Raw genomic sequence first — 26,293 nt, forward strand, 5'->3', positions numbered from 1 at the left:
TATTTAGGATTATCGTGGGGAATATAGTGAGTAGTCTATTATTTAGGATTATAATGGGGAATATAGACCCCATCATAGCACTGAGACTGCACTTGTGAAGGTGGTAAATTACCTTTTAATGGCATCAGACCAAGGCTCTGCATCTGTCCTCGTGCTCCTAGACCTTAGTGCCGCTTTTGATACCATCGATCACCACACGGACAAGTGTTTGGTTCACTGCCGATTTTGCGGGTTTTCTTACAAAGCACGTGAGAGACGGAATCTAAAGGGTCCGGAGGATCACATTGTGTGATTTTTGAGTAGTTAATTTTATCGCATGACATAAGTATTTGATACACCAGAAAAGCAGAACTTAATATTTGGTACAGAAACCTTTGTTTGCAATTACAGAGATCAAAGTCTAGAACCACAGGCAGATAGGAAAACCGCCAACACAAAACACTGCAAGTTCTTTTTAAAGATCCTTACTGTCATTTTATTTTTTGTAATTTGAAATTGATTTCTAAGTCTTTTTGTAAATGATTGTCTCTGTGAATGGTTTGTCCTCTGACAAATCAACTGTAAATGTCAGTGTTCCTCAAGGTTCCGTTTTAGGACCACTATTGTTTTCACTATATATTTTACCTCTTGGGGATGTCATTCGAAAACATAATGTTAACTTTCACTGCTATGCGGATGACACAGAGCTGTGCATTTCAATGAAACATGGTGAAGCCCCAAAATTGCCCTCACGTTGTGTTTCAGCCATAACGAAGTGGATGGCTGCAAACTTTCTACTTTTAAACTCGGACAAAACAGAGATGCTTGTTCTAGGTTCCAAGAAACAAAGAGATCTTCTGTTGAATCTGACAATTAATCTTAATGGCTGTACAGTCGTCTCAAATAAAATTGTGAAGGACCTCGGCGTTACTCTGGACCCTGATCTCTCTTTTGACGAACATATCAAGACTGTTTCAAGGACAGCTTTTGTCCATCTACGTAACATTGCAAAAATCAGAAACTTTCTGTCCAAAAATGATGCAGAAAAATTAATCCATGCTTTTGTTACTTCTAGGTTAGACTACTGCAATGCTCTACTTTCTGGCTACCCGGATAAAGCACTAAATAAACTTCAGTTAGTGCTAAACACGGCTGCTAGAATCTTGACTAGAACCCAAAAAATTAGATCATATTACTCCAGTGCTAGCCTCCCTACACTGGCTTCCTGTCAAGACAAGGGCTGATTTCAAGGTTTTACTGCTAACCTATAAAGCATTACATGGGCTTGCTCCTACCTATCTCTCTGATTTGGTCCTGCCGTACATACCTACACGTGTGCTACGGTCACAAGACGCAGGCCTCCTAATTGTCCCTAGAATTTCTAAGCAAACAGTTGGAGGCAGGGCTTTCTCCTATAGAGCTCCATTTTTATGGAATGGTCTGCCTACCCATGGGAGAGACGCAAACTCGGTCTCAACCTTTAAGTCTTTACTGAAGACTCATCTCTTCAGTGGGTCATATGATTGAGTGTAGTCTGGCCCAGGAGTGTGAAGGTGAACAGAAAGGCTCTGGAGCAACGAACCGCCCTTGCTGTCTCTGCCTGGCCGGTTCCCCTCTTTCCACTGGGATTCTCGTTTGAACATCTTGGCCATGTTCTGTTATAATCTCCTGCTGGTCATCTTTCGAACGTTTGAACATCTTGGCCATGTTCTGTTATAATCTCCTGCTGGTCATCTATGAACATTTGAACATCTTGGCCATGTTCTGTTATAATCTCCTGCTGGTCATCTATGAACATTTGAACATCTTGGCCATGTTCTGTTATAATCTCCTGCTGGTCATCTATGAACATTTGAACATCTTGGCCATGTTCTGTTATAATCTCCTGCTGGTCATCTATGAACATTTGAACATCTTGGCCATGTTCTGTTAAAATCTCCTGCTGGTCATCTATGAACATTTGAACATCTTGGCCATGTTCTGTTATAATCTCCTGCTGGTCATCTATGAACATTTGAACATCTTGGCCATGTTCTGTTATAATCTCCTGCTGGTCATCTATGAACATTTGAACATCTTGGCCATGTTGTTATAATCTCCACCCGGCACAGCCAGAAGAGGACTGGCCACCCCACATAGACTGGTTCCTCTCTAGGTTTCTTCCTAGGTTCTGGCCTTTCCAGGGAGTTTTTCCTAGCCACCGTGCTTCCTCACCTGCATTGCTTGCTGTTTGGGGTTTTAGGCTGGGTTTCTGTACAGCACTTTGTGACATCAGCTGATGTAAAAAGGGCTTTATAATTTTTTTGTATTGATTTAAATAAATTTGATTTGGCCAAATTTGATACCAATAAAGCCCTTAAATTGAATTGAGAGAGAGAAGGGGTGAGAGGAGAAAGGAGGGGGAGAGAGACACTGCATGCTGCATCCATCAGACCCCTTACTCTGTGGAGGTGACAGTGTGACGGTTGGATGGCGCTGGCCAGTGGAAGAGTTGACCTAGCATAGCAGGGTAGGAGGGGTCTACAACACTACAGTCTGCCCTCTCCCATCAACAACACTACTGTCTGCCCTCTCCTATCAACAACACTACAGTCTGCCCTCTCCCATCAACAACACTACTGTCTGCCCTCTCCTATCACCACACTACAGTCTGCCCTCTCCTATCACCACACTACAGTCTGCCCTCTCCCATCACCACACTACAGTCTGTCCTCTCCCATCAACAACACTTGGCCACATAATCTCCTCTGCCCTCTCCCATCAACAACACTACAGTCTGCCCTCTCCTATCAACAACACTACAGTCTGCCCTCTCCTGTCAACAACACTACAGTCTGCCCTCTCCCATCAACAACATTTGAACAGTCTGCCCTCTCCCATCAAAACACTACAGTCTGCCCTCTCCCGTCAACAACACTACAGTCTGCCCTCTCCCGTCAACAACACTACAGTCTGCCCTCTCTATCAACAACTCTACAGTCTGCCCTCTCCCATCAACAACACTACAGTCTGCCCTCTCCCGTCAACAACATTTGAACAGTCTGCCCTCTTCAACAACACTACAGTCTGCCCTCTCCCGTCAACAACACTACAGTCTGCCCTCTCCCATCAACAACACTACAGTCTGCCCTCTCCCATCAACAACACTACAGTCTGCCCTCTCCCATCAACAACACTACAGTCTGCCCTCTCCCGTCAACAACACTACAGTCTGCCCTCTCCTGTCAACAACACTACAGTCTGCCCTCTCCTGTCAACAACACTACAGTCTGCCCTCTGTCAACAACACTACAGTCTGCCCTCTCCCATCAACAACACTACAGTCTGCCCTCTCCCATCAACAACACTACAGTCTGCCCTCTCCCATCAACAACACTACAGTCTGCCCTCTCCCGTCAACAACACTACAGTCTGCCCTCTCCCATCAACAACACTACAGTCTGCCCTCTCCTGTCAACAACACTACAGTCTGCCCTCTCCCATCAACAACACTACAGTCTGCCCTCTCCTATCAACAACACTACAGTCTGCCCTCTCCTATCAACAACACTACAGTCTGCCCTCTCCCATCAACAACACTACAGTCTGCCCTCTCCTATCAACAACACTACAGTCTGCCCTCTCCCATCAACAACACTACAGTCTGCCCTCTCCTATCAACAACACTACTGTCTGCCCTCTCCTATCAACAACACTACAGTCTGCCCTCTCCCATCAACAACACTACAGTCTGCCCTCTCCAGTCAACAACACTACAGTCTGCCCTCTCCCGTCAACAACACTACAGTCTGCCCTCTCCTATCAACAACACTACAGTCTGCCCTCTCCTATCAACAACACTACAGTCTGCCCTCTCCCGTCAACAACACTACAGTCTGCCCTCTCCCATCAACAACACTACAGTCTGCCCTCTCCTGTCAACAACACTACAGTCTGCCCTCTCCCATCACAACACTACAGTCTGCCCTCTCCCATCAACAACACTACAGTCTGCCCTCTCCCATCAACAACACTACAGTCTGCCCTCTCCTATCAACAACACTACAGTCTGCCCTCTCCCGTCAACAACACTACAGTCTGCCCTCTCCCATCAACAACACTACAGTCTGCCCTCTCCCATCAACAACACTACAGTCTGCCCTCTCCCGTCAACAACACTACAGTCTGCCCTCTCCCATCAACAACACTACAGTCTGCCCTCTCCCGTCAACAACACTACAGTCTGCCCTCTCCCATCAACAACACTACAGTCTGCCCTCTCCCATCAACAACACTACAGTCTGCCCTCTCCCATCAACAACACTACAGTCTGCCCTCTCCCGTCAACAACACTACAGTCTGCCCTCTCCCATCAACAACACTACAGTCTGCCCTCTCCCATCAACAACACTACAGTCTGCCCTCTCCCATCAACAACACTACAGTCTGCCCTCTCCCATCAACAACACTACAGTCTGCCCTCTCCCATCAACAACACTACAGTCTGCCCTCTCCTGTCAACAACACTACAGTCTGCCCTCTCCCGTCAACAACACTACAGTCTGCCCTCTCCCATCAACAACACTACAGTCTGCCCTCTCCCATCAACAACACTACAGTCTGCCCTCTCCCATCAACAACACTACAGTCTGCCCTCTCCCATCAACAACACTACAGTCTGCCCTCTCCCATCAACAACACTACAGTCTGCCCTCTCCCGTCAACAACACTACAGTCTGCCCTCTCCCATCAACAACACTACAGTCTGCCCTCTCCTATCAACAACACTACAGTCTGCCCTCTCCTATCAACAACACTACAGTCTGCCCTCTCCCGTCAACAACACTACAGTCTGCACTCTCCTATCAACAACACTACAGTCTGCCCTCTCCCATCAACAACACTACAGTCTGCCCTCTCCTATCAACAACACTACTGTCTGCCCTCTCCTATCAACAACACTACAGTCTGCCCTCTCCCATCAACAACACTACAGTCTGCCCTCTCCAGTCAACAACACTACAGTCTGCCCTCTCCCGTCAACAACACTACAGTCTGCCCTCTCCTATCAACAACACTACAGTCTGCCCTCTCCTATCAACAACACTACAGTCTGCCCTCTCCCGCCAACAACACTACAGTCTGCCCTCTCCCATCAACAACACTACAGTCTGCCCTCTCCTGTCAACAACACTACAGTCTGCCCTCTCCCATCAACAACACTACAGTCTGCCCTCTCCTATCAACAACACTACAGTCTGCCCTCTCCTATCAACAACACTACAGTCTGCCCTCTCCCGTCAACAACACTACAGTCTGCCCTCTCCCATCAACAACACTACAGTCTGCCCTCTCCCGTCAACAACACTACAGTCTGCCCTCTCCCATCAACAACACTACAGTCTGCCCTCTCCCATCAACAACACTACAGTCTGCCCTCTCCCGTCAACAACACTACAGTCTGCCCTCTCCCATCAACAACACTACAGTCTGCCCTCTCCCATCAACAACACTACAGTCTGCCCTCTCCCGTCAACAACACTACAGTCTGCCCTCTCCCGTCAACAACACTACAGTCTGCCCTCTCCTGTCAACAACACTACAGTCTGCCCTCTCCCGTCAACAACACTACAGTCTGCCCTCTCCCGTCAACAACACTACAGTCTGCCCTCTCCCGTCAACAACACTACAGTCTGCCCTCTCCTATCAACAACACTACAGTCTGCCCTCTCCCGTCAACAACACTACAGTCTGCCCTCTCCCGTCAACAACACTACAGTCTGCCCTCTCCTGTCAACAACACTACAGTCTGCCCTCTCCCGTCAACAACACTACAGTCTGCCCTCTCCCGTCAACAACACTACAGTCTGCCCTCTCCCATCAACAACACTACAGTCTGCCCTCTCCCGTCAACAACACTACAGTCTGCCCTCTCCCATCAACAACACTACAGTCTGCCCTCTCCCGTCAACAACACTACAGTCTGCCCTCTCCAGTCAACAACACTAGTCTGCCCTCTCCCGTCAACAACACTACAGTCTGCCCTCTCCCGTCAACAACACTAGTCTGCCCTCTCCCGTCAACAACACTACAGTCTGCCCTCTCCCGTCAACAACACTACAGTCTGCCCTCTCCCGTCAACAACACTACAGTCTGCCCTCTCCCGTCAACAACACTACAGTCTGCCCTCTCCCGTCAACAACACTACAGTCTGCCCTCTCCCGTCAACAACACTACAGTCTGCCCTCTCCCGTCAACAACACTACAGTCTGCCCTCTCCCGTCAACAACACTACAGTCTGCCCTCTCCCATCAACAACACTACAGTCTGCCCTCTCCCATCAACAACACTACAGTCTGCCCTCTCCCATCAACAACACTACAGTCTGCCCTCTCCCATCAACAACACTACAGTCTGCCCTCTCCCGTCAACAACACTACAGTCTGCCCTCTCCCGTCAACAACACTACAGTCTGCCCTCTCCCGTCAACAACACTACAGTCTGCCCTCTCCCATCAACAACACTACAGTCTGCCCTCTCCCGTCAACAACACTACAGTCTGCCCTCTCCCATCAACAACACTACAGTCTGCCCTCTCCCATCAACAACACTACAGTCTGCCCTCTCCCATCAACAACACTACAGTCTGCCCTCTCCCATCAACAACACTACAGTCTGCCCTCTCCCGTCAACAACACTACAGTCTGCCCTCTCCAGTCAACAACACTACAGTCTGCCCTCTCCCGTCAACAACACTACAGTCTGCCCTCTCCCATCAACAACACTACAGTCTGCCCTCTCCCAGTCAACAACACTACAGTCTGCCCTCTCCCATCAACAACACTACAGTCTGCCCTCTCCCATCAACAACACTACAGTCTGCCCTCTCCCATCAACAACACTACAGTCTGCCCTCTCCCATCAACAACACTACAGTCTGCCCTCTCCCATCAACAACACTACAGTCTGCCCTCTCCCATCAACAACACTACAGTCTGCCCTCTCCCATCAACAACACTACAGTCTGCCCTCTCCCATCAACAACACTACAGTCTGCCCTCTCCCATCAACAACACTACAGTCTGCCCTCTCCCGTCAACAACACTACAGTCTGCCCTCTCCGTCAACAACACTACAGTCTGCCCTCTCCTGTCAACAACACTACAGTCTGCCCTCTCCCGTCAACAACACTACAGTCTGCCCTCTCCCGTCAACAACACTACAGTCTGCCCTCTCCCGTCAACAACACTACAGTCTGCCCTCTCCTATCAACAACACTACAGTCTGCCCTCTCTATCAACAACACTACAGTCTGCCCTCTCCTATCAACAACACTACAGTCTGCCCTCTCCTGTCAACAACACTACAGTCTGCCCTCTCCCACCAACAACACTACAGTCTGCCCTCTCCCATCAACAACACTACAGTCTGCCCTCTCCCATCAACAACACTACAGTCTGCCCTCTCCCATCAACAACACTACAGTCTGCCCTCTCCCATCAACAACACTACAGTCTGCCCTCTCCCATCAACAACACTACAGTCTGCCCTCTCCTGTCAACAACACTACAGTCTGCCCTCTCCCGTCAACAACACTACAGTCTGCCCTCTCCAGTCAACAACACTAGTCTGCCCTCTCCCGTCAACAACACTACAGTCTGCCCTCTCCCGTCAACAACACTACAGTCTGCCCTCTCCCGTCAACAACACTACAGTCTGCCCTCTCCCGTCAACAACACTACAGTCTGCCCTCTCCTATCAACAACACTACAGTCTGCCCTCTCCCGTCAACAACACTACAGTCTGCCCTCTCCCATCAACAACACTACAGTCTGCCCTCTCCCATCAACAACACTACAGTCTGCCCTCTCCCGTCAACAACACTACAGTCTGCCCTCTCCCATCAACAACACTACAGTCTGCCCTCTCCCATCAACAACACTACAGTCTGCCCTCTCCCATCAACAACACTACTGTCTACCCTCTCCCGTCAACAACACTACAGTCTGCCCTCTCCCGTCAACAACACTACAGTCTGCCCTCTCCCATCAACAACACTACAGTCTGCCCTCTCCCATCAACAACACTACAGTCTGCCCTCTCCCATCAACAACACTACAGTCTGCCCTCTCCCATCAACAACACTACAGTCTGCCCTCTCCTATCAACAACACTACAGTCTGCCCTCTCCCATCAACAACACTACAGTCTGCCCTCTCCCATCAACAACACTACAGTCTGCCCTCTCCCATCAACAACACTACAGTCTGCCCTCTCCCATCAACAACACTACAGTCTGCCCTCTCCCATCAACAACACTACAGTCTGCCCTCTCCCGTCAACAACACTACAGTCTGCCCTCTCCCATCAACAACACTACAGTCTGCCCTCTCCCGTCAACAACACTACAGTCTGCCCTCTCCTATCAACAACACTACAGTCTGCCCTCTCCTGTCAACAACACTACAGTCTGCCCTCTCCCATCAACAACACTACAGTCTGCCCTCTCCCTTCAACAACACTACAGTCTGCCCTCTCCCATCAACAACACAACAGTCTGCCCTCTCCTATCAACAACACTACAGTCTGCCCTCTCCCTTCAACAACACTACAGTCTGCCCTCTCCCATCAACAACACTACAGTCTGCCCTCTCCCATCAACAACACTACAGTCTGCCCTCTCCCATCAACAACACTACAGTCTGCCCTCTCCCGTCAACAACACTACAGTCTGCCCTCTCCCATCAACAACACTACTGTCTGCCCTCTCCCATCAACAACACTACAGTCTGCCCTCTCCCATCAACAACACTACAGTCTGCCCTCTCCCGTCAACAACACTACAGTCTGCCCTCTCCCATCAACAACACTACAGTCTGCCCTCTCCCATCAACAACACTACAGTCTGCCCTCTCCTATCAACAACACTACAGTCTGCCCTCTCCTATCAACAACACTACAGTCTGCCCTCTCCCATCAACAACACTACAGTCTGCCCTCTCCCGTCAACAACACTACAGTCTGCCCTCTCCCGTCAACAACACTACAGTCTGCCCTCTCCCATCAACAACACTACAGTCTGCCCTCTCCCGTCAACAACACTACAGTCTGCCCTCTCCTGTCAACAACACTACAGTCTGCCCTCTCCCATCAACAACACTACAGTCTGCCCTCTCCCATCAACAACACTACAGTCTGCCCTCTCCCATCAACAACACTACAGTCTGCCCTCTCCCGTCAACAACACTACAGTCTGCCCTCTCCTATCAACAACACTACTGTCTGCCCTCTCCTATCAACAACACTACAGTCTGCCCTCTCCCGTCAACATTAGACTTTCCGTGAGCCCTAATGATTGTGCCATTATCAAATGCATATGATAGATTATAAACCACCGTACATGACACACAACAGAAAAACATACAAGCCCATAGATGTAACTATGCTCTCTTGGGTAAATTAACGGAAGAGGCTCCAGGAGTCTTTTGGAATGTATTAGTCTTAGGTATTATATGGTCCTTGTTCAAACCACGAAGCTGGGAGAGATGCTAGCTTCCTTCCTCGCTTTAAGTAGTTAAATGAAACACATTTAGTTGTCATCACTGTAATGACATGCTTGGATAACATAGGATTAGAATAAGACGCAGACGGCTGAACACAGCCTTCAGTCTGAATGGTTATGGGTCTGAATGGTTATGGGTCTGAATGGTTATGGGTCTGAATGGTAATGGGTCTGAATGGTAATGGGTCTGAATGGTTATGGGTCTGAATGGTTATGGGTCTGAATGGTTATGGGTCTGAATGGTTATGGGTCTGAATGGTTATGGGTCTGAATGGTTATGGGTCTGAATGGTTATGGGTCTGAATGGTTATGGGTCTGAATGGTTATGGGTCTGAATGGTTATGGGTCTGAATGGTTATGGGTCTGAATTAATAACTGGGTCTGAATGGTTATAGTCTGAATGGTTATGGGTCTGAATTAATAACTGCTATAGTCTACCACCATCTGAATGGTTATGGGTCTGAATGGTTATGGGTCTGAATGGTTATGGGTCTGAATTAATAACTGCTATAGTCTACCACAATCTGATTGGTTATGGGTAGGTAGGCTAAGACATCTATACAGGGATTTCTGGTAACTGGCAGGTAGGCTAAGACATCTATACCAGGGTTTTCGGTAACTGGTAACTGGCAGGTAGGCTAAGACATCTATACCGCGATTTCTGGTAACTGGCAGGTAGGCTAAGACATCTATACCAGGGTTTCCGGTAACTGGTAACTGGCAACTGGCAGGTAGACTAAGACATCTATACCAGGGTTTTCGGTAACTGGTAACTGGCAGGTAGGCTAAGACATCTATACCAGGGTTTTCGGCTCTGTCAGGAGGAATGGGCCAAAATTCACCCAACTTATTGTGGGAAGGCTACCCGAAACGTTAAACAATTTAAAAGGCAATGCTACCAACTACTAATTGGGAGTATGTACACTTTTGACCTACTGGGAATGTGATGAAAGAAATAAAAGCTGAAATAAATAATTCTCTCTACTATTATTCTGGCATTTACACATTCTTAAAATAAAGTGGTGATCCTAACTGACCTCAGACAAGGAATCTTTACTAGGATCAAGGTCTACGTAAACTTCCGACATCAACTGTATGCATGACAAATGTACGTGAAGTTTTTCTTTTGAGTAACAACAAATACTTGTTTAGAAATGAATCCACTGATCTGTCTGATGTCATATAATTAAGCTGTAACTCAATGCTGTCTGTCTCTAGTTCATTGTCTGTTGAGAACTACAATGCTGTCTGTCTCTAGTTCATTGTCTGTTGAGAACTACAATGCTGTATCTATATCCTGGCTGAAACAGATGGCAGCCATGGACAGACAGTGGCAGACAGCCAAACAGCACAGAGACAGCCTTTCTGGTTGTTTGTTTGTGATGTATTAATACACCAAGAGTGTGCACAACTGTCATCAAGGCAAAGGGCGTCTACTTTGAAGAATCTCAAATCTAAAATACATGTTAATATAATAATAATAATATATGCCATTTAGCAGACGCTTTTATCCAAAGCGACTTACAGTCATGTGTGCATACATTTTACGTATGGGTGGTCCCGGGGATCGAACCCACTACCCTGGCGTTACAAGCGCCATGCTCTACCAACTGAGCTACAGTTGTTGTTGGTTACTACATGATTCCATATGTGTTATTTCATTAGTTTTGATGTCTTCGCTATTATTCTACAATGTAGAAAATAAAGAGCATCCCTGGAATGAGTAGGTGTGTCCAAACTATTGACTGGTACTGTACATACACACACATTTTTAAAGATACATTTTATTATAACAGTTTTGCCAAAACTACTTAAAATGTTGAAACCAGGTCAGAAGCAACCCAAACGCATCCTGGTACCACTGTGTCAGAAACAACCCAAACGCATCCTGGTACCACTGTGTCAGAAACAACCCAAACGCATCCTGGTACCACTGTGTCAGAAACAACCCAAACGCATCCTGGTACCACTGTGTCAGAAACAACCCAAACGCATCCTGGTACCACTGTGTCAGAAACAACCCAAACACATCCTGGTACCACTGTGTCAGAAACAACCCAAACACATCCTGGTACCACTGTGTCAGAAACAACCCAAACACATCCTGGTACCACTGTGTCAGAAACAACCCAAACACATCCTGGTACCACTGTGTCAGAAACAACCCAAACACATCCTGGTACCACTGTGTCAGAAACAACCCAAACACATCCTGGTACCACTGTGTCAGAAACAACCCAAACACATCCTGGTACCACTGTGTCAGAAACAACCCAAACACATCCTGGTACCACTGTACTGTGTCAGAAACAACCCAAACGCATCCTGGTACCACTGTGTCAGAAGCAACCCAAACACATCCTGGTACCACTGTGTCAGAAACAACCCCAACACATCCTGGTACCACTGTGTCAGAAACAACCCAAACACATCCTGGTACCACTGTGTCAGAAACAACCCAAACACATCCTGGTACCACTGTGTCAGAAACAACCCAAACACATCCTGGTACCACTGTGTCAGAAACAACCCAAACACATCCTGGTACCACTGTGTCAGAAACAACCCCAACACATCCTGGTACCACTGTGTCAGAAACAACCCAAACGCATCCTGGTACCACTGTGTCAGAAACAACCCAAACGCATCCTGGTACCGCTGTGTCAGAAACAACCCAAACACATCCTGGTACCACTGTGTCAGAAACAACCCAAACACATCCTGGTACCACTGTGTCAGAAACAACCCAAACACATCCTGGTACCACTGTGTCAATGAAACAACGGTGTAAACAGTATCCTGGTACCACTGTGTCAGAAACAATCAGGCACATCCTGGTACCACTGTGTAGAAACAACCCAAACCATCCTGGTACCACTGTGTCAGAAACAACCCATTGACCATCAGGTACCACTGTGTCAGAAACAGTAGGAAACACATCCTGGTACCACTGTGTCAGAAACAACCCAAACACATCCTGTCAGAATGTGACAATGAAGCACGGTGTAAACAGTAGGGATGTAACGATTGACCAATCAGGCATAGTGTAAACAGTAGGAATGTAACGATTGACCAATCAGGCACAGTGTAAACAGTAGGAATGTAACGATTGACCAATCAGGCACAGTGTAAACAGTAGGAATGTAACGATTGACCAATCAGGCACAGTGTAAACAGTAGGAATGTAACGATTGACCAATCAGGCACAGTGTAAACAGTAGGAATGTAACGATTGACCAATCAGGCACAGTGTAAACAGTAGGAATGTAACGATTGACCAATCAGGCACAGTGTAAACAGTAGGAATGAGCTCTGATTGACCAATGGACTGTGTTTCAGCATTGAATCAGTGAAAGCTCTGATTGACCAATCAGGCACAGTGTAAACATTGTAGGAATGTAACGATTGACCAATCAGGACAGTGTAAACATTGTAGTGAAGAGCTCTGATTGACCAATCAGGCACATGTTTCAAACAGTGAAGAGCTCTGATTGACCAATCAAGAACGTTTCTGGGAAAACATTTTTTACTTTCTCTCATTGTCCCAAATACACATTCACGCATTTCAGCATTGTCTCAGTGAAGAGCTCTGATTGGCCCATGGACTGATGTTTCAGCATTGTCTCAGTGAAGAGCTCTGATTGGCCCATAGACTGATGTTTCAGCATTGTCTCAGTGAAGAGCTCTGATTGGCCCATGGACTGATGTTTCAGCATTGTCTCAGTGAAGAGCTCTGATTGGCCCATGGACTGATGTTTCAGCATTGTCTCAGTGAAGAGCTCTGATTGGCCCATGGACTGATGTTTCAGCATTGTCTCAGTGAAGAGCTCTGATTGGCCCAGAGACTGATGTTTCAGCATTGTCTCAGTGAAGAGCTCTGATTGGCCCATGGACTGATGTTTCAGCATTGTCTCAGTGAAGAGCTCTGATTGGCCCATGGACTGATGTTTCAGCATTGTCTCAGTGAAGAGCTCTGATTGGCCCATGGACTGATGTTTCAGCATTGTCTCAGTGAAGAGCTCTGATTGGCCCATGGACTGATGTTTCAGCATTGTCTCAGTGAAGAGCTCTGATTGGCCCATGGACTGATGTTTCAGCATTGTCTCAGTGAAGAGCTCTGATTGGCCCATGGACTGATGTTTCAGCATTGTCTCAGTGAAGAGCTCTGATTGGCCCAGAGACTGATGTTTCAGCATTGTCTCAGTGAAGAGCTCTGATTGGCCCATGGACTGATGTTTCAGCATTGTCTCAGTGAAGAGCTCTGATTGGCCCATGGACTGATGTTTCAGCATTGTCTCAGTGAAGAGCTCTGATTGGCCCATGGACTGATGTTTCAGCATTGTCTCAGTGAAGAGCTCTGATTGGCCCATAGACTGATGTTTCAGCATTGTCTCAGTGAAGAGCTCTGATTGGCCCATGGACTGATGTTTCAGCATTGTCTCAGTGAAGAGCTCTGATTGGCCCAGAGACTGATGTTTCAGCATTGTCTCAGTGAAGAGCTCTGATTGGCCCATGGACTGATGTTTCAGCATTGTCTCAGTGAAGAGCTCTGATTGGCCCATGGACTGATGTTTCAGCATTGTCTCAGTGAAGAGCTCTGATTGGCCCATGAACTGATGTTTCAGCATTGTCTCAGTGAAGAGCTCTGATTGGCCCATGGACTGATGTTTCAGCATTGTCTCAGTGAAGAGCTCTGATTGGCCCATGGACTGATGTTTCAGCATTGTCTCAGTGAAGAGCTCTGATTGGCCCATGGACTGATGTTTCAGCATTGTCTCAGTGAAGAGCTCTGATTGGCCCATGGACTGATGTTTCAGCATTGTCTCAGTGAAGAGCTCTGATTGGCCCATGGACTGATGTTTCAGCATTGTCTCAGTGAAGAGCTCTGATTGGCCCATGGACTGATGTTTCAGCATTGTCTCAGTGAAGAGCTCTGATTGGCCCATGGACTGATGTTTCAGCATTGTCTCAGTGAAGAGCTCTGATTGGCCCATGGACTGATGTTTCAGCATTGTCTCAGTGAAGAGCTCTGATTGGCCCATGGACTGATGTTTCAGCATTGTCTCAGTGAAGAGCTCTGATTGGCCCATGGACTGATGTTTCAGCATTGTCTCAGTGAAGAGCTCTGATTGGCCCATGGACTGATGTTTCAGCATTGTCTCAGTGAAGAGCTCTGATTGGCCCATGGACTGATGTTTCAGCATTGTCTCAGTGAAGAGCTCTGATTGGCCCATGGACTGATGTTTCAGCATTGTCTCAGTGAAGAGCTCTGATTGGCCCATGGACTGATGTTTCAGCATTGTCTCAGTGAAGAGCTCTGATTGGCCCATGGACTGATGTTTCAGCATTGTCTCAGTGAAGAGTTCTGATTGGCCCATGGACTGATGTTTCAGCATTGTCTCAGTGAAGAGCTCTGATTGGCCCATGGACTGATGTTTCAGCATTGTCTCAGTGAAGAGCTCTGATTGGCCCATGGACTGATGTTTCAGCATTGTCTCAGTGAAGAGCTCTGATTGGCCCATGGACTGATGTTTCAGCATTGTCTCAGTGAAGAGCTCTGATTGGCCCATGGACTGATGTTTCAGCATTGTCTCAGTGAAGAGCTCTGATTGGCCCATGGACTGATGTTTCAGCATTGTCTCAGTGAAGAGCTCTGATTGGCCCATGGACTGATGTTTCAGCATTGTCTCAGTGAAGAGCTCTGATTGGCCCATGGACTGATGTTTCAGCATTGTCTCAGTGAAGAGCTCTGATTGGCCCATGGACTGATGTTTCAGCATTGTCTCAGTGAAGAGCTCTGATTGGCCCATGGACTGATGTTTCAGCATTGTCTCAGTGAAGAGCTCTGATTGGCCCATGGACTGATGTTTCAGCATTGTCTCAGTGAAGAGCTCTGATTGGCCCATGGACTGATGTTTCAGCATTGTCTCAGTGAAGAGCTCTGATTGGCCCATGGACTGATGTTTCAGCATTGTCTCAGTGAAGAGCTCTGATTGGCCCATGGACTGATGTTTCAGCATTGTCTCAGTGAAGAGCTCTGATTGGCCCATGGACTGATGTTTCAGCATTGTCTCAGTGAAGAGCTCTGATTGGCCCATGGACTGATGTTTCAGCATTGTCTCAGTGAAGAGCTCTGATTGGCCCATGGACTGATGTTTCAGCATTGTCTCAGTGAAGAGCTCTGATTGGCCCATGGACTGATGTTTCAGCATTGTCTCAGTGAAGAGCTCTGATTGGCCCATGAACTGATGTTTCAGCATTGTCTCAGTGAAGAGCTCTGATTGGCCCATGGACTGATGTTTCAGCATTGTCTCAGTGAAGAGCTCTGATTGGCCCATGGACTGATGTTTCAGCATTGTCTCAGTGAAGAGCTCTGATTGGCCCATGGACTGATGTTTCAGCATTGTCTCAGTGAAGAGCTCTGATTGGCCCATGAACTGATGTTTCAGCATTGTCTCAGTGAAGAGCTCTGATTGGCCCATGGACTGATGTTTCAGCATTGTCTCAGTGAAGAGCTCTGATTGGCCCATGGACTGATGTTTCAGCATTGTCTCAGTGAAGAGCTCTGATTGGCCCATGGACTGATGTTTCAGCATTGTCTCAGTGAAGAGCTCTGATTGGCCCATGGACTGATGTTTCAGCATTGTCTCAGTGAAGAGCTCTGATTGGCCCATGGACTGATGTTTCAGCATTGTCTCAGTGAAGAGCTCTGATTGGCCCATGGACTGATGTTTCAGCATTGTCTCAGTGAAGAGTTCTGATTGGCCCATGGACTGATGTTTCAGCATTGTCTCAGTGAAGAGCTCTGATTGGCCCATGGACTGATGTTTCAGCATTGTCTCAGTGAAGAGCTCTGATTGGCCCATGGACTGATGTTTCAGCATTGTCTCAGTGAAGAGTTTGGGGTTCGACTAGCCATGTGAGAAAAACAAGCCTGCTAGAGTGGGTGGCAGGCGGATGTCCAATATCCACCATCGTAGTGCGGATGAAGCCTGAACTGGAACGTGAAGCTAACTGAAGCTGGCTAGCTTTAGAAAACCCAGAGTAGATGTAGCTTGTTTTGTAGGACACCCCTCAGGCCAGACTGAACAACACATTGACAGAGACGGACAGCAGTTCATTTAGGGTGCGTTCGTAAATTCACTCGGGCTATCTACTCTGATTTCAGAGAGTGTACCAGAGCGCAGAATAACTGATGAATTTACCAACGTTCAACACCCGTTGAATGTGACCCGGTGTCACTGAACGTCTGGAAAAAAACATCATTAAATAGTTGCCAGCAGCACAGTTATATTGACCAACGCTCTGGATAACATTAAACAGCCTAACCAGCAATGCTAGGGTGAGTAAAATGGTTTGTTAGCTTGACTGCCATTGTGAGGTCAGAACGCTCGGATCAACCCTACTCCTCCTCCTCCTCAACCCTCCTCCTCCTCCTCAACCCTACTACTCCTCCTCCTCCTCCTCCCTACTCCTCCTCCCTACTCCTCCTCCTCCTCAACCCTACTATTCCTCCTCCTCAACCCTACTCCTCCTCCTCCTCAACACTACTCCTCCTCCTCCTCCTCCTCCCTCCTCCTCCTCAACCCTACTCCTCCTCCTCCTCAACCCTACTATTCCTCCTCCTCAACCCTACTCCTCCTCCTCCTCAACACTACTCCTCCTCCTCCTCCTCCTCAACCCTCCTCCTCCTCAACCCTCCTCCTCAACCCTCCTCCTCCTCAACCCTACTCCTCCGACAGAGTAGTCCAGTGACAGTGTGAGTTCTGAACACTCCGAGAGCAAACCGCAAAACGCTCTCCTCCTCCTCCCAGAGCGCACTGCCCTCCTCATGTATGACCTCCCCTCCTCCTCCTGACCTCCCAGAGCGCACCTCCTCCTCAACCCTCCCCTGCCCTCAATTTATGACCGTCCAGAGCGCACTGCCACTCCAGAGTGAATTTATGACCTCCAGAGCGCAGCCACTACAGAGTGAGTTCTGACCACTCCAGAGCGCACTGCCAAACAGAGTGAATTTATGACCTCCCAGAGCGCACTGCCACTCCAGAGTGAATTTATGACCTCCCAGAGCGCACTGCCACTACAGAGTGAATTTATGACCTCCCAGAGCGCACTGCCACTCCAGAGTGAATTTATGACCTCCCAGAGCGCACTGCCACTCCAGAGTGAATTTATGACCTCCCAGAGCGCACTGCCACTCCAGAGTGAATTTATGACCTCCCAGAGCGCACTGCCACTCCAGAGTGAATTTATGACCTCCCAGAGCGCACTGCCACTCCAGAGTGAATTTATGACCTCCCAGAGCGCACTGCCACTCCAGAGTGAATTTATGACCTCCCAGAGCGCACTGCCACTCCAGAGTGAATTTATGACCTCCCAGAGCGCACTGCCACTCCAGAGTGAATTTATGACCTCCCAGAGCGCACTGCCACTCCAGAGTGAATTTATGACCTCCCAGAGCGCACTGCCACTCCAGAGTGAATTTATGACTGTCCAGAGCGCACTGCCACTCCAGAGTGAATTTATGACCTCCCAGAGCGCACTGCCACTCCGGAGTGAATTTATGACCTCCCAGAGCGCACTGCCACTCCAGAGTGAATTTATGACCGTCCAGAGCGCACTGCCACTCCAGAGTGAATTTATGACCTCCCAGAGCGCACTGCCACTACAGAGTGAATTTATGACCTCCCAGAGCGCACTGCCACTCCAGAGTGAATTTATGACCTCCCAGAGCGCACTGCCACTCCAGAGTGAATTTATGACCGTCCAGAGCGCACTGCCACTACAGAGTGAATTTATGACCTCCCAGAGCGCACTGCCACTCCAGAGTGAATTTATGACCTCCCAGAGCGCACTGCCACTACAGAGTGAATTTATGACCTCCCAGAGCGCACTGCCACTCCAGAGTGAATTTATGACCGTCCAGAGCGCACTGCCACTCCAGAGTGAATTTATGACCGTCCAGAGCGCACTGCCACTACAGAGTGAATTTATGACCTCCCAGAGCGCACTGCCACTACAGAGTGAATTTATGACCTCCCAGAGCGCACTGCCACTCCAGAGTGAATTTATGACCTCCCAGAGCGCACTGCCACTCCAGAGTGAATTTATGACCTCCCAGAGCGCACTGCCACTCCAGAGTGAATTTATGACCTCCCAGAGCGCACTGCCACTACAGAGTGAATTTATGACCGTCCAGAGCGCACTGCCACTCCAGAGTGAATTTATGACCTCCCAGAGCGCACTGCCACTACAGAGTGAATTTATGACCGCCCAGAGCGCACTGCCACTCCAGAGTGAATTTATGACCTCCCAGAGCGCACTGCCACTCCAGAGTGAATGTATGACCTCCCAGAGCGCACTGCCACTACAGAGTGAATTTATGACCTCCCAGAGCGCACTGCCACTCCAGAGTGAATTTATGACCTCCCAGAGCGCACTGCCACTCCAGAGTGAATTTATGACCTCCCAGAGCGCACTGCCACTACAGAGTGAATTTATGACCTCCCAGAGCGCACTGCCACTCCAGAGTGAATTTATGACCTCCCAGAGCGCACTGTCACTACAGAGTGAATTTATGACCTCCCAGAGCGCACTGCCACTCCAGAGTGAATTTATGACCTCCCAGAGCGCACTGCCACTACAGAGTGAATTTATGACCTCCCAGAGCGCACTGCCACTACAGAGTGAATTTATGACCTCCCAGAGCGCACTGCCACTACAGAGTGAATTTATGACCTCCCAGAGCGCACTGCCACTACAGAGTGAATTTATGACCTCCCAGAGCGCACTGCCACTACAGAGTGAATTTATGACCTCCCAGAGCGCACTGCCACTCCAGAGTGAATTTATGACCTCCCAGAGCGCACTGCCACTCCAGAGTGAATTTATGACCTCCCAGAGCGCACTGCCACTACAGAGTGAATTTATGACCTCCCAGAGCGCACTGCCACTCCAGAGTGAATTTATGACCTCCCAGAGCGCACTGCCACTACAGAGTGAATTTATGACCTCCCAGAGCGCACTGTCACTACAGAGTGAATTTATGACCTCCCAGAGCGCACTGCCACTACAGAGTGAATTTATGACCGTCCAAGCGCACTGCCACTCCAGAGTGCATCATGACCTCCCAGAGCGCACTGGTTGTTACAGAGTGAGGAACAATGACCTCTGTTATGTAGCCACTACAGAGTGAATTTATGACCTCCCAGAGCGCACTGCCACTACAGAGTGACAGTACTGACCTCCCAGAGGGCAGTCTGTCCAGAGTGAATTTATGACTGTCCAGAGCGCACTGCCACTCCAGAGTGAAGTATTGTCTCCCAGAGCGGCCAGTCTGTAGTGAACAGTACTGTCTCCCAGAGCGCACTGTCACTACAGAGTGTCTGACCTAGAGCGCAGCCACTCCAGAGTGAATTTATGACCTCCAGTAGCTGTCTCCAGAGTGAGTCTTTATAGACCTCCCAGAGCGCACTGTCACTACAGAGTGAAGTATTATGACCTCCCAGAGCGCACTGCCACTGTCAGAGTGAATTTAGTGGCAGTCTGTAGTAGCATCATGCAGCTGGAAGTACTGTCTGTTTATTGAGGAACAATAAGCCAGTACTGTCTGGTAGAGATAGAAGCAGTCTGGGGTGACTACAGTACTGTCTGGTAGAGGAGAACACAAAACTGTATAGACTACAGTACTGTCTGGTAGAGGGCAGTCTGTATAGACTACAGTACTGTCTGGTAGAGGGCAGTCTGTATAGACTACAGTACTGTCTGGTAGAGGGCAGTCTGTACAGACTACAGTACTGTCTGGTAAAGGGCAGTCTGTATAGACTACAGTACTGTCTGGTAGAGGGCAGTCTGTATAGACTACAGTACTGTCTGGTAGAGGGCAGTCTGTATAGACTACAGTACTGTCTGGTAGAGGGCAGTCTGTATAGACTACAGTACTGTCTGGTAGAGGGCAGTCTGTATAGACTACAGTACTGTCTGGTAGAGGGCAGTCTGTATAGACTACAGTACTGTCTGGTAGAGGGCAGTCTGTATAGACTACAGTACTGTCTGGTAGAGGGCAGTCTGTATAGACTACAGTACTGTCTGGTGGAGGGCAGTCTGTATAGACTACAGTACTGTCTGGTAGAGGGCAGTCTGTATAGACTACAGTACTGTCTGGTAGAGGGCAGTCTGTATAGACTACAGTACTGTCTGGTAGAGGGCAGTCTGTATAGACTACAGTACTGTCTGGTAGAGGGCAATCTGTATAGACTACAGTACTGTCTGGTAGAGGGCAGTCTGTATAGACTACAGTACTGTCTGGTAGAGTGGCATAGTGCATACACCAGCATTTCCTCTGAAAATGACATTTAAATGAGTGTGTGAAATGTGTCTGGGAGGCTGGAACAGGCGGGACAGGGCAGGGCAGTCAGTCTATCACTGGGTGAATGAGTACTGTGGGGGAGGGGGAGATTTTCAGACTGTGCAGTGCCAACCAGCAGAAATAGTCAGAGGGGGGTCAGCGTCACCACAAGGGAATGTTTCTCCCCTCCCCCTCCTCCCCGACACAGTCCTCCCCTCCCCCTCCTTCCCCCATAGAGCCAGAGGGAGACATTGTTTAGTCTGAAGCTTGCAGCAGGAGAGCGGCACAGTGTCCTGTAAACAGACACACCAGACACTCCCTTCCTACGTTCAAACTGCTAATTACACTATCAGCATACAGAGATCATCTTACTGTGTGTTACAGGGACAAGGTCTTATGTTGGATAATATTTTGAAGTCTTCGGAGCAAGTCGGTCTTTACGGTTCACAGTTTTGCTCGTGTGAAACATTTAGTGTGGTAGTACGTGCTGAGAGCCGTCTACTGTGTGTGTGTGTGTGTGTGTGTGTGTGTGTGTGTGTGTGTGTGTGTGTGTGTGTGTGTGTGTGTGTGTGTGTGTGTGTGTGTGTGTGTGTGTGTGTGTGTGCCCCGTCACCCCGAGCCCTGCCAGGTCACCCCAATCCCTGCCCCGTCACCCCGAGCCCTGCCCCGTCACCCCGAGCCCTGCCCCGTCACCCCGAGCCCTGACTTATTGAAAGTTATTGCCACGTTAAAAGTTACTGAGCTCTTCAGCAAGGCCATTCTATTGCCAATGTTTGTCTATGGAGATTGCATGGCTGTGTGCTCGATTTTACACACCTTTCAGCAACGGGTGTAGCTGAAATAACCGAATCTACTAATTTGAAGGGGTGTACACATACGTGCTGTACATATAATGTATGTAATAGGACCATTATTCTGTATTGTGAATTGATGTGGAATTTTATGATTGTTTCCTATCGTTTTGACAGAAAACCGGGCAAAAAACTTTAAGAAAATGTCACTGCAGTTTAAGCAGTGAGCGAAATTGTCAAACCTGGTAATATCAGGCTGTATAATGGGACATACACCTAACAACTCCAATGACAAATTTCACTGAACAGAAACAGGGGAAAATAACCATCACCATACAATACATTACATTGTATGAAGAAACAATACTACAAGTCGTAGCTCCATACTACTTGTCAGACAGAGAACCGATACTGGCCATATCCGAATACCCATACAAGCGTACTAAATAGTACGCGAAAAAATAATGTTTTATAGTTTGTGTAAATTCTAAAATAGTGCTCCGAATAGTTAATCTAATGTGTGATTGCGTTGACTCTCTCCATTCGTTCATTTATGGAACAGTGCGTCAATTTATCTGATTATCAGTTGTTGTCAAACACGTGAGTCGGAAAAGACGAGTGAATTCTACAAGAGCAAAAGCCGGAATTAGTATGCAGTTTAGGTATGTAGTACATTAGTACATGTATTCGGACACAGATAACTGGTTTTTGGGGGTGGGAATAGCATGGGGTGTGAGGGGTCTGGGGTGGGAATAGCATGGGGTGTGAGGGGTCTGGGGTGGGAATGGCATGGGGTGTGAGGGGTCTGGGGTGGGAATGGCATGGGGTGTGAGGGGTCTGGGGTGGGAATGGCATGGGGTGTGAGGGGTCTGGGGTGGGAATGGCATGGGGTGTGAGGGGTCTGGGGTGGGAATGGCATGGGGTGTGAGGGGTCTGGGGTGGGAATGGCATGGGGTGTGAGGGGTTTGGGGTCTGGGGTGGGAATAGCATGGGGTGTGAGGGGTCTGGGGTGGGAATGGCATGGGGTGTGAGGGGTTTGGGGTCTGGGGTGGGAATAGCATGGGGTGTGAGGGGTCTGGGGTCTGGGGTGGGAATGGCATGGGGGGATGAATGAGGGGTCTGGGGTCTGGGGTTGGGTGGGAATAGCATTGGGTGTGAGGGGTCTGGGGTGGGAATAGCATGGGGTGTGAGGGGTCTGGGGTCTGGGGTGGGAATGGCATGGGGTGTGAGGGGTCTGGGGTGGGAATAGCATGGGGTGTGAGGGGTCTGGGGTCTGGGGTTTGAGGGGTCTGGGGTGGGAATGGCATGGGGTGTGAGGGGTCTGGGGTCTGGGGTGGGAATGGCATGGGGTGTGAGGGGTCTGGGGTGGGAATGGCATGGGGTGTGAGGGGTCTGGGGGGGTCTGGGGTGGGAATGGCATGGGGGTGTGAGGGGTCTGGGGTGGGAATGGCATGGGGTGTGAGGGTCTGGGGTCTGGGGTGGGAATGGCATGGGGTGTGAGGGGTCTGGGGTGGGAATGGCATGGGGTGTGAGGAGTCTGGAGTCTGGGGTGGGAATAGCATGGGGTGTGAGGGGTCTGGGGTGGGAATGGCATGGGGTGTGAGGAGTCTGGGGTCTGGGGTGGGAATAGCATGGGGTGTGAGGGGTCTGGGGTGGGAATGGCATGGGGTGTGAGGGGTCTGGGGTGGGAATGGCATGGGGTGTGAGGGGTCTGGGGTGGGAATGGCATGGGGTGTGAGGGGTCTGGGAGGGGAATGGCATGGTGTGTGAGGAGTCTGGGGTCTGGGGTGGGAATAGCATGGGGTGTGAGGGGTCTGGGGTGGGAATGGCATGGGGTGTGAGGAGTCTGGGGTGGGAATGGCATGGGGTGTGAGGGGTCTGGGGTCTGGGGTGGGAATAGCATGGGGTGTGAGGGGTCTGGGGGGTCTGGGGTGGGAATGGCATGGGGGTGTGAGGGGTCTGGGGTGGGAATGGCATGGGGTGTGAGGGGTCTGGGGTGGGAATGGCATGGGGTGTGAGGGGTCTGGGTCGAGGAATAGCAAGTGGTGTGAGGGGTCTGGGGTCTGGGTTGAGGAATAGCAAGTGGTACTATATTTATTTAACGTTATATGAATGCTATACATTTTTTAAAAATTGCCAATTTGGGTGCAATCAATTATCCTAATTTCTCAGGGGTTCAAAATATGTTATATTTCAACAAAAATAACGTTGCAGTAATGTTCATCTTCTCTGTTCCTAACGGCAGAAACCCGTCTCAAAACAACTTGAGATGGTTTCGTGGCTGAAACGACCCGATGGAACGAGCTACAGATGGGCACTCCAGATAATATGATATAACCAACGTTATACTGCTAGTTACAGGTGTGTCTAAACGTTGCCAGAGATCTTTCAACTGACAATGGTATTTGCGATACTGTCTTCGTTCCTCATTTTGTGGAAACAGGAGTCTCATAAAATGTCTGTGTCCAGTTGCGGGGGTCCGTTTTGAATTTAGAAAAATGCTCATTTGCTTAAAAAAAAAAAAAAAATACAAAATGAGACTCCTGTTCCCAAGAATTGAAGATGAAGAGGGTATCACGAATACCAGGTCGAAAATGACCAGTATAAATGGTCCAAATTGTTTTGGTTAAATCACATTATCTGTCTGGTGTTACAATCTGTAGCTCGGAAAGGCCCAGGTAATAGAATAGTCAATATAAACTGGGTGGTTTGGAGCCCTGAATGCTGATTGGCTGACAGCCGTGGTATATCAGACCATATACCATGGATATGACAAAACATGCATTTTTACTGCTCTAATTACGTTGGTAACCAGTTTAAAATAGCGATAAAGCACCTCGGGGGTTTATGAGATATGGTTAAGATAGATATATATATATATCCATTATCTCAAACCTATTTTCCAATTACATCATATGGAAATGTATTTATGTATACTTATTTCATCGCATTAAGCAAAACATCGCAAGGCCAAGAAAGGTTCAACTTACCAGCGACGGGACTGAGGAGCAGGATGCCGAACAGCCCCAGTGCCAGCCCCGGTGCCAGCCCCGGTGCCAGCCCCGGCGTTCGGCCCAGGACTGCCATGGCTGGTGGGATTAATCGGGACGGGCGGTTTCTCCGAGAACTTCTCCTTATTTCACCCCCTTCAGTCTGTGAGCTCGACGAGCACATTCGCCCGGACTATCTAATAATCTAACATAGTCCAAATCTAATCCGATGGCTGAATAAATGTCTTCTTGGTTTAACAGTTGATATTCATGATTTGTTTTATCTAACCTTGATTGTCCAAACAGTCATTTAGGTCCCAGACAACAACAACAACAAGAAAAAAAAATGTGATTAAAAAAAAATATGTTAAAAATCACAAGCTAACATCAATATTGGAACAATTGATGAGCTATGAAAATAGCAAACGTTGTCTGTCTACTTTAGGACCCAGCTAGCTATTGTTTTTGATTGCCAAAACGTTTTATTTCGACATCCGAGTCTCCTCTGTACTGGGCTACAGTAACGTTACCTACAGTCAGCCATCAGACATGAACCTTTTCAGAACTAACAAGCAAACCAGCATTCACGAAATAAAGAAAAGATATATATATATATACACTTCAAAACAACTATCTAGCACGCTGTTTATGATAGGATTTTACAAATCCATGAAACGCAGCTAAAGTAACCTTACATTTCCCAAATGCCAACTAACGTTAGATAACTAGACACAGTCATATATTTTTTTGTGTGGCTGGTACTGTCATGTGGATTTCTGACATCTGATCGGAGAGATCACCACGAAGATTATACTCATTTAGCTAAACGATTTAGCTAAATTGATGATCCAACTTGTTTTAAATATATATTCCGATCAAATCCGTCTGATATCCAACACGCAGACGAGAAGGAAAGAAATCCTCTTCTGCCCAGATGAAAATGTTTCCCGTCGCGCAACACTGACTGGTAGCGGGTCGGTACGCAGAGACCGTGACTCCCCAAAAAAAAGGCCTTTTAAACCGAAGAGGGAAAAAAATGGTTGATTTAAAAATGTTGTATTATTCAAAACAGATTTCCAGTAACTATGATATGTAGCTAAAATGTCAATTGAATTGTTCTACGTCCCTTTTAACCAGCATAGCGTTCTGTTATCCGCGCCCAGCCTTCAACTTCGCTTCTGTACAGTCTGGGGCCGCGCTGCTACTGGGCTGGCTCATTCCGACGTTATGGTGCCTCCTCGTTTTGGTGAGGGAAGTATATATATGTTTTTTACATTTTACTATTCTATCTGATAAAGTAAATATTTGACTTTCAGAAAAAAAACATATTGGTCATTCTCAGGCACTTAATTGTTTGTTGGTGCATTTTTCAAACTGTTAGGTGCGTAATCTTAAACAGGATGGAAACGTGGGGCCTATATTAGCCATAGCTCTGTGAGTGAGCAAGCATAATGGTGAACAAATCAACAGGATTTTAACTTCTCTGTCAAACATATTTTAACATTTTGAAATGTTGTTAATTTTCGCTATAATTTTACACTAAATGAGAAGTGATATTTGCTGGGACAGAAAAGGTTCCCATAATATTGGAATGAACCAGCTGGCTACACGCAGGCAGACAGACCGAGGCCCGCCTTGTTCTCAC

At 48.1% G+C, this 26,293-nt stretch overlaps 1 protein-coding gene across 1 annotated transcript in view; it reads right to left on the reverse strand.

Moving 5' to 3' along the window:
• Positions 1-25,834, reverse strand: part of bmpr2b (bone morphogenetic protein receptor, type II b (serine/threonine kinase)) — a 184,133-nt gene extending 158,299 nt beyond the window's left edge. Inside the window, 1 exon segment of the mRNA XM_052521830.1 lies at positions 24,649-25,834. Within this exon segment, the coding sequence (XP_052377790.1) occupies positions 24,649-24,832 (184 nt within the window). The 5' untranslated portion in view covers positions 24,833-25,834.
• Between the last annotated feature and the right edge of the window lie 459 nt (positions 25,835-26,293).

This window comes from Oncorhynchus keta, chromosome 7 (assembly GCF_023373465.1).
Source record: "Oncorhynchus keta strain PuntledgeMale-10-30-2019 chromosome 7, Oket_V2, whole genome shotgun sequence".
NCBI classification, from domain to species: domain Eukaryota; kingdom Metazoa; phylum Chordata; class Actinopteri; order Salmoniformes; family Salmonidae; genus Oncorhynchus; species Oncorhynchus keta.